This window comes from Pteropus medius, unplaced genomic scaffold (assembly GCF_902729225.1).
Source record: "Pteropus medius unplaced genomic scaffold, Ma_sr-lr_union100, whole genome shotgun sequence".
NCBI classification, from domain to species: Eukaryota; Metazoa; Chordata; class Mammalia; order Chiroptera; family Pteropodidae; genus Pteropus; species Pteropus medius.
In genome coordinates this window covers 9,047,605-9,056,959 of record NW_024352786.1, presented here as the reverse complement: position 1 = coordinate 9,056,959, position 9,355 = coordinate 9,047,605, and the positions used below count along the sequence as shown (strand labels likewise).

The 9,355-nt window shown below is 35.9% G+C and overlaps 1 protein-coding gene across 2 annotated transcripts in view; it reads left to right on the top strand.

The window, feature by feature from the left end:
* The first annotated feature begins 250 nt into the window (after positions 1–250).
* WDR19 (WD repeat domain 19) overlaps positions 251–9,355 on the top strand; it is a 68,853-nt gene continuing 59,748 nt past the window's right edge. The window contains exons 1-5 of one of the 2 annotated variants that reach the window (XM_039848736.1): positions 251–390; positions 2,655–2,746; positions 3,038–3,103; positions 4,956–5,081; positions 8,986–9,101. In XM_039848736.1, the coding sequence (XP_039704670.1) occupies positions 385–390; positions 2,655–2,746; positions 3,038–3,103; positions 4,956–5,081; positions 8,986–9,101 (406 nt within the window). In that variant the 5' untranslated portion in view covers positions 251–384. The remainder of the gene's footprint in view (positions 391–2,654; positions 2,747–3,037; positions 3,104–4,955; positions 5,082–8,985; positions 9,102–9,355) is intronic. The other variant, XM_039848737.1, reaches the window with a different exon arrangement.

The window sequence follows — 9,355 nt, the reverse complement described above, 5'->3', positions numbered from 1 at the left end:
CCTCGTATTAACATTCAGGTCCTTTCTCTTCCCCAACTTCTCTGCTTCTCTGACCACCACCGGTTTTTTGGTAGCTGGGGCCTAGCATTTACGCAGGCGCCTTTAAGTCTCAGGTCTTATCCAATCAGAGCCCAATAGGAAGCAAAAGCGCCGCAAGGAACGCAAAGCGCAACTTCTTTGGACCTTGCTTCTCTTGCGTCACGTGATTCCAGCCCACGCCTCCCGCCCCCCACCCCACCTTGAAAGGCACCGCCTTTCAGCTGGTGCTCGCTCATTGGTCACTGCTCGCGTGGTCTCCTGGGTGACGGGAACGCGGTAGCTTTTTTGGAAGAGACCAGGTGCGCTTGCGCACTTGCTAGATCGCGCCGCCGCTGCAGCCTTGAGATGAAGGTAAGTAACTTATAAACCTCCGGGCGAGCTGGAAGGCTGGACCACTATCCCTTTCCAGCCCACCGAGCGTCGCTTTGAGGATTGGGACATGTGACCCCCCCTTCCTCCTTCCCAGTGCCTAGAGTGGGGAAGGGAGAGGGGTGACCAAGGAGGGGGAGAATGAGGACAAAGTTGAAAGCTGGGAGAAAGAAAATAGAGAAAGCAGAGAGAGAGGCCCCTCATTTCTGGGATCGCGACGGGGGTTGAAGCGGTGCGGGAAGACGGAACCCCCCCACGGCCGGAAATAAGCGGACTGGAACTGAAAAGACCCCGAACTTCGCAAGGCGGAGGGAACGGGTTGTGTGACTGCGTTTGCAGGATCGCGGTGAAGTTGACTTGCCACGAGCTGACGCCTTTTTACACCGAAACCCCTGGCAAGCCGTGCAACTGCCCAGCGCCCTAAAAAGTGAAAAGCCTCTGAAAGAATGATCTGTAATTGTATTGCCCGTGATTGGTCATCTAGTGGCGACTGTATATTATTCACGGAGAAATCTGCACACGCAGGTTTAGACGCGCAAGACCGTCATTCTCTGCATGCACGGTTTCTAGGTTTGGCCTTCTCGTGAACCCCACTCTGGTCACTGGCTACAGCTCCTTCACTTTTTCGCTTTACCACAGCAATACCCCCTGCCCTGATCCGGCAAAGGAATGGAAAGCTCAATTTAAAAATTATTTTTTACATCCTAATGTTACATCATGGCTTTTAGAGTGGAAATTGAAATTGACAGACTGATAATCATAATATTTCTAGAGCTCTTCACAATTTACGATATATAAGAAGTGAGAAGATCCTTTTCTTGACTTATAGTTGAGAATTCTATGCTTGAAGCAATTTAAGCCCTGCAGCTAATAGGTAAAAAGCAAAATTTAAAGCTTAGTTCTCTGGTTGTGAAGCTAGCACCATTTCCACTGTATTGTATATGTGCATCTATATAGCTCCTTTGAAGGAAAATAATATGTAAGATCACAGCCAGAGATCTACCATGAAGCTAATGAAATTCAAGTTTAACGATCCCTTGCTTGCATGAAGGAGTTTTACGGCAATATGTTCGCAAAATTGCAAAAGAAAGATGCTTTTATACTTTTTTTTTCTTTAAGATTGTCTTCCGTGCTCCATAAAATTGGATGCTCCTGCGATTATAGCACACCTCTGTTTTCAATAGAGGTGGATTTCATACGAAATGCCTATTGGTGGTTAATTTCGAGCATTGGAAGAATTTCCACTCAGACTATCAAACCACCTGTAGTAGTATGTAAACTTCACATGTCTAGATATGGGCATCATTGTTTATTCTATGATTTAACCTAATATTAAAATCTAAACTTTTTCATTCAAGCTCTTTGTTTCTAGATGGTCTAGATCAACACCGTTCTATATAAATATAATACAAGCCAAAGTAATTTGAGATTTTTAGTAGCCACATTAACATATTTTTAAAGAAACAAAACATTAACTTTAATAATATATTTTACCCAGTAAATCCAAAATATCATTTCAACATGTAGTCATTATAAAATATTATCAATGAGATAGTTTGCATTCTCTTTTTCATAGTGTTTGAAATCTGATATGTATTTTCCATTTATAGCACATTTAAATTTGGTCTACCCACATTCAAGTCCTCAATAAAATTTCAAGTCCACATGTGGTTTGTGGCTTCCATAACCACAGCTCTAGATTGTCTAAGTGAAAAGAATGATCTTTTGACTGTTACGTTGTCCACCCAATAGCCAAATTAAACACTTAATGACAAAGTAAATATAATTAATGAGTAAAGAAAGAAAATAATTTTGAAAGAAGTATATACATGTTGTATTTCTATGACGGTTAAGATTTTTTAAATGGCAGTTTTGTTAAATTTAATTCCCCCATAAGCTGTGCTACTGATAATAAGTTAAATTCAAGTTTACATTATTTTAACCTTTAACATTTATAAAACATGAAAATTATACATTTTTGTAAAATTAATATTCAAAAACTTTCAAAAGCAAAAGGTTTAATAATGAACTCTCTCCGATATATTGAGGTCCATACTTTATCAACCAGATTGTGATTTTTGTTTGTTTTATTGATTAATCATTTTGTTTGTTATATTGTTGACTTTTTTTGCATAAACTCTAACATAAGCCTTCACCATTCTGAGTCCTACTGTTTTCATGATATTTTGACATCTTTTCTGACCAGCCCTTAACTGTATGTTTTGAAATATAAATTTTTTTTTTAGCGTGTTTTCTCACTGCTAGAAAAGAATTGGCTTGGCACACCTATACAGTTTACCTGGCAAAAAACATCAGGAAACTACCTTGCAGTAACGGGGTAAGAAACCAGTGAATGTTTTAAGTAAATCATCCTGACTTCAAATGGTTCTATGTCCACATAACCACACCACCTGTTCAGTAGAAGTTGTGAGATGGTTGTATGGTAGGAGAAGTAATATACTCATCTCCATTATATCAGAGTTCATAGAACCTTTTCCCTGGTAATAACTTTTAGATAAAAATTATGAAACTAGGATGTGAGAATACTGAAAGCACTAGTATGACGTTTTTTATATACATAGATAAATAACAACATTTACATTACATTTTGTGTTCTAATTGCTTTTAGAGCTGATCATATTGTGAAAATCTTTGATCGCCATGGACAAAAAAGAAGTGAAATTAACTTATCTGGGTAAGTACAGTGGTAGATCAAAAACTTAAGCTTTGTTGCCTAAAAGATAGAAAGTATTGTCTTAAAACCATGATCAAATAGAATTTTACAACATATATAATCTGTATTTCTTTTTTTTCCTCCATTTGCAAAGAGCTTTTTTTTTTTTTATACCATAAGTAGTTAATAAAATAACGTAGACAAATCTCATCTGAGTCAGAGTTTATAAACACCCGTACATTCACAGGAAGTTTTAAGGCAGGATTATAATGAATTCTTATGAAAGAATTCTTATTTAATTATAAACACGCCTTAGATGTGTATTGGCAGATAAGATAAGTCTGCATCACTGTAGTATCTCCTCTCTAATAAATGGTTGGTAAATAGTTACTTTCACATACTTCCTAAAGGACAAAGACTTTATCCTTTAGGAAATCTTCTAGATTATACTAAGCATAACTTAAGCATTTTTTAATGATTCAGTGTAATCATTACCTGTGTTAGTTACTTTTACTGATAGTCTCAGTGGTTATTAAGATGGTTAGAGGCTCTTACCCAAATTATGGTCTTAGGCTGCCATGCTTTTTAAATTCATGTCTGCTTTCTGAGGTTTATTGCTACCATCTTTGCAAATCAGGTTTTACTTTTCTCAGTCTCTAATAGCCTTTCCCACCTCCTGCTCTGCCTTACCCCACCACATGCCACTATTTTGGCATTTTCCATCGCTCTCAGTTGTTGCCTCTAGTTTCTATATTCTGGGAAATAGAGGTCAAGGTAGTTATAATTATGTCAAAATAAAGTAAGAAAGCACTTAGTCAAAAACTTTTTAATGAATTGTATGAGCTTTATTGCAGGAGTTATATGACGTCTATTTTGGTTACATAGTGGCCTTATTTTTTTACTTCTGAATTCTTTTGCTGTGTTCATTATAGTTGAATTTAGCTGACAATCGGTCTCCAGATAAATAAAATGCCATTACATAATGTCTTTAATTTGCAGGTGATTTTTATCAACAATTTGAAAGCTTTCCTTTTTCATATCCCTTAAATCTCTGAGAATATTACAGAAAATTAAGATCGAAAAACATATTTTAACAATTTAAAGAATAAAATAACTGAAGCAATCCCCAACTGTCTTAAATGTAAACCTATGCAGGAAGAGTCTCAAAATGAAAAATAGCATCGGAGAAGAAAGGTTACTCCTCATGGAAGGTTTTAAATTATAATAAACATTTTGGAGTACATTTGAGCAGTAAGAAACATGTTAAACAGCATTTCCTATTTAGAACTCTTTTGTCATCTTAATTGAATCACTTTTCTTATTACATTAAGATATAAAATGAAAATAATGTTTTTTACCACTTCAGAATTTGGTCTTGCCACTGTTTGCAATCCTACATCTATGCAGCCTTGATCTGTTTTATACACAGGTTATCTAAATATGACTTCATTTCTTATCAGTATCTTGTCTCTCTGTAAATCTGAAATAACCCTTAAAACTTGATCAGATTACCTCTTGATTACAAATGGGATTCATTTGTAGAGATGCTTGATGAGTGTGTTTTACCAAAAGGCCAGGTTCTTTAGAGGATTCAAGAAAATCTACTAACTCATTATGTGTAATTATATTTAATGTAGTATACGAACATGATATTTAGAATAGAATTTAATTTTTTCCACCCCCTCAGCAACAAAAATTTTAAGTTAATATTATCCAAGCAGTGAATAGTGATTTTCACTGCAGAAAGTTTATGCAGAAAGTTCAAAATAGCTTGAATGGTCTTGTTATGGACAAAAATCACAAATAGGTGAGTATTTAAATTTCTTTCCTTTAAAAAAATGTGAAATGATGTTTTACGCTCTTTTTTTAAAAGTAACTGTGTTGCAATGGATTGGGATAAAGATGGAGATATCTTAGCAGTGATTGCTGAGAAGTCTAGTTGCATTTATCTATGGGATGCCAACACAAATAAAACCAGCCAGTTAGACAGTGGCATGAGGTAAGGATAACTTTTTTACTTCTTAAATCTTGTGATTGTAGGTTTGATGCTAACAATACTTACTACTTCCAGTATAAAGATGCACTGATGAGTTTCTTATAAAAGAAAAAGTTCATGTCTTTTTTTTTGTTATATATAGTCCTACTGATTTTGTCCATTAATTAGAATATAAATGTGAAATATAAATAGCTTCTTAAAAAGTTGTTTTTGATAAAACAGACTAAAAGTTCCAAAGATGAGACACAACATATTTTGGAAAATCTGGAGAGGGGATTGGCTGTAGGCATGGCTGGATATAAGAGTTGTAACCAAGACTGTATCTTTCTCCATCTCTTGGCTCTTCCTTTCTCTGTATTTACTCCATTCTAAGTCAGACTTTTCCTGTGGCTATTGGCAGCTATTGGCTTATATCATTTTTCACAGCATGTTATTCCTGAGCAAGGAATATGCCCCCATCACATCACCAGTATCTACTCAGTCCTTCAGTCTGAATTGAGTAGGCAGGGCCATGGGATTGAGAATCTCAGCAAATGAAGAGTGGTGTGAGGGTGAGCAGTTCTCAAGTGGAAAAAATCGTGAGCAGACAGAATAAATTATAGATCTCTACTAAAAGAGAAATTATTTTTCCATATGGAAAAGAAAAGCGTGCCAGTATTTACAACTAAAACTGCGGTTTTGACCTTGGACAAGTTCCTTTTCTCTGAGCCTCGATTTCTTCATCTATATATGAAATAGGTATAATATCTGCCTCATGGCATTATGTGGCCACCAGGTGGGCAGGAAAAGATCACAATATACCATAAGATTAGACTGTAAATTCCCAGTTTATTTACCAAGGTAAAACTGAACCCAGAAGAAGCAAGGTAGCCATGCAGAACAAGACCAAACATAACCTTAGCAGTTTCTCTTTACTTGACAAAGTGATACATGAGGCATACACTCCAAGATGATATTGTCTGCCCAGTGTAAAGTTTTTCTAGGTCTAAGAATCTTTTGTTTCTTGCTTGCTTTTTACACTTTGGCTATACATCTGTTTTCAAAAAGATTTTACATGCTCTCTGTGCTTCCATGAGGAGAATGTTTATAAATATCAAGTATTGGCTCTTGAGCCAAATTCAGCATCAGCGAGGCCACATCCTCACCCAGAGAATAATATGTGATTAAACCCAAGTGTTTCCAGCTTGTATATGTCTGCCTTCCTCTATCTTCTCAGAGATCCATTTCCTCACATCATCTCATTGTTGTGATGTTTAATCGTATGTCATAGCCAGGTATTAAAATTAAGAACTGAGTGAATGGTAGACGTTACAGTAATTATCATTAATGTAAAATTAAGGGTGTTTTACTATTGATATTGATATTTAATGTCTAAAGGACTTTGTATGCAAAAGTATATACTATTTGCTTTTTACTTAATGACCACTCTATTAACTAAGATAGTTAAACAAACTTTTGAATATCATTTTTTCTTAAATTTTATTTTTGCAAACTTATTTAAATTTCCTTTAAACAACTTAAATTCCATTTACAAATTTAATTAGAATTGATTGTTTTGAGCATTTCAAACACATTAAATAGTACATAAAACGTATTCAAATATAATTATTACACAAGTTACTACAAGGCCACTTCACTATCTTAAATTACTGTGTTAATACAACAGGTTGAATTTATGTCTTCATTTTTATTAGATGTATTTTCATACCTTCTTAGGGTTATAGTGGTACTCACCCTGATCCCACCTAGGCTGATAGCAGTTATGTACCTGGTGGGATACAGCATTCTTTCCAGAGAAAACTCTCTACATCTGGTTCATCAACGAATTGATTCTTGGTTGGATCATAAGACATAGTTGCTTCTCTCAAGGCCATTCAAACAAGCACTAGTCATCCTGCTCAGTCTCTTTTCTAATTGATCTTCAGTTATCATATCAGCAAGACTTTTTAAAGCCGGTGCCTGTCACATAGGTTGCATTTTTTTTTTTTTTTTTTTTTTTTGTAGCCAGGTACATTTCCCTGGAATAATGTATTCTTTATAAGTTTCCTTGGCCAGAAATACATGTGTTTATTATACATGGGCCTGACTGTTAGCATTATTGGAAACTTATGTATGCCTTAGTACCTTAGTGTAATTTGTAGGGCTTTCTAGAGACCTTATGCCCTAAGAAAAGAGAGTTAGCTCTTTTGAAGACATTTGGTAACACGATCTTCTTGGGATATGCTATTTAACCCTCTTTCTAGTTGGTTTCGTGACTGTTAATAATGGTAAACTGTTGGATGGACTAATGTTATATTGCTCTTGTTATACGTGCCCACCGTTGCTGACCAGACCTTATCAGCGTCATATGGTTTCTCTTTTCTGGTACTGTTTAAAAACTTACAATTCTTTCAATTCATGTTTTTTGAGAAGCAGACTTCAAAAGAGCATTAAATGTGTGAGATTTATTACAGGAAATACCTATGAGGGAACGGAGAGGGGGAAGAAGATGGTAGAAGAGCCATCAGACCACAGTACATGTTGGGCCCTTGTGAAAGGGAGAAGGAAGGAAAAACTGTCGGGTAGAAACATCTCAGACTGCAGCCCAGTTCTAAGAAAGTTCAGCTGGGCCTGTGTAGAGATTTTAAGCCAAGGTTACCCATCGAAGGAGTCCTGTGTCTCCTAGGAATGGGCCTTAGCGGTATTCCTGCTGTGTCCAGTCATTATCTGGGAGCAGCTCTTGGGAGGCTGTGGCCCTAGCACATTGTGGGCAGTTCACTTTCCATAATTGGAGATCTGAGAGGCATATTCTCATGACTGCCATACCTACTTAAACAGAGAAAAATGCATATTTAATTTTTATAAAATGTATACTTAGTAGAAGAAACCTAGCATCCTGGCATATAATACTTCTTATAAAATTAATTTTTAAACTAAAGATTTTATTCACCTGTTATTACAACTAACTTCTCATATACTTTAAGTGAATTTTTGCCTTCCAAGTATCATGGTTTTATGGCCCTTCACAAACTTGTTTCAATTAAATATTTTTAACGCTCAAATTCTCCTAATTTAGCTAGAGGGAAGCCTCTTTAAGCTTAAGCTTTTGTTCTTTAATTATTGCCCTCAATTCTTGAAAGCAGTGTTTTCTAAAAACAGCATGGTCTATCACTGGTTCTCAAGGTTTAGCTGCATCAGAATCACGTGGTGAGCTTATTAAAACACAGACAGCTGGGCGTACTCTCCCATCCCCAGTTTCTCATTCAGTAGGATTGGGCTGGAATCTGAGAACTGGCATTTCTAAATCAGTTCCCAGGTGATACTGCTGGTCCTGGGATTGCATTTTCAGAATCATTTTCTAGACTCATTGTGATCTCTTTCCCCAATATATGGAATGAGTTACTCCAAGGAAGCCCTGATCCCTTTAGTAGGGAATTATATTTCGGGAGTCCTAGTATGCACATAAGAATGGTGATAAGCAAACATGCTTTTGACCTCCTTTTAACTGTTCGTAATAGTAACAGCAGGAAAAGATATGTCCTTCAGGAATTCCCAATGATTTTTCCAATTTAATATGTTATTGGATCCTACTTTTTTTTTTTTCAGAGCACAAGGTGTCATCATCCATTAAGATTTTTAACCACATTTAGAGTTACAACTGTCATTAGTAGACAATAACCATCTTGTTATGTCATGTCATGAAATTCGAGATTCCATCATGACTGAATTGAAGTCTATATTCATTATACATTTGTATTTTAAGTCAAACTGACTGTAAGATCACCATATAGTGTCTCCAAAATGTCTTTAGCTCCTAGTCTTTGTCCTAAAGAATTACATTGTAATTTTGTACTTCATCTTCTAAGTAGAACTATTTAGAGAGGTTATGATTGTGAATTGTTAAGTAATTTATATCTTAACGTTACAGGGATCAAATGTCTTTTCTTCTTTGGTCAAAAATTGGAAGTTCGCTGGCTGTTGGAACTATTAAAGGAAATTTGCTTATTTATAATCGTCAGACATCTCGAAAGATTCCTGTCCTTGGTAGGTTATAGTTGGAAATACTGCTAAATATTTGAGATACTTTACATAAATGTAAATTTTACTGCCTCTGATTTCCTGATATTGCAAGGGAAATTTTGTAGTATTAAGACTCCTCTGATCAAGTCTCACATCTAGCTAAACTAGAAGGTTCCTCTTCACTGCCTACCAAAAATTTCCAGGCTTTATAGACTAGGTTGCTGTAAGATCAAGGTTAGCCTGTGCCTTTGGATGCCAGTACATTAATGACGGAGTTT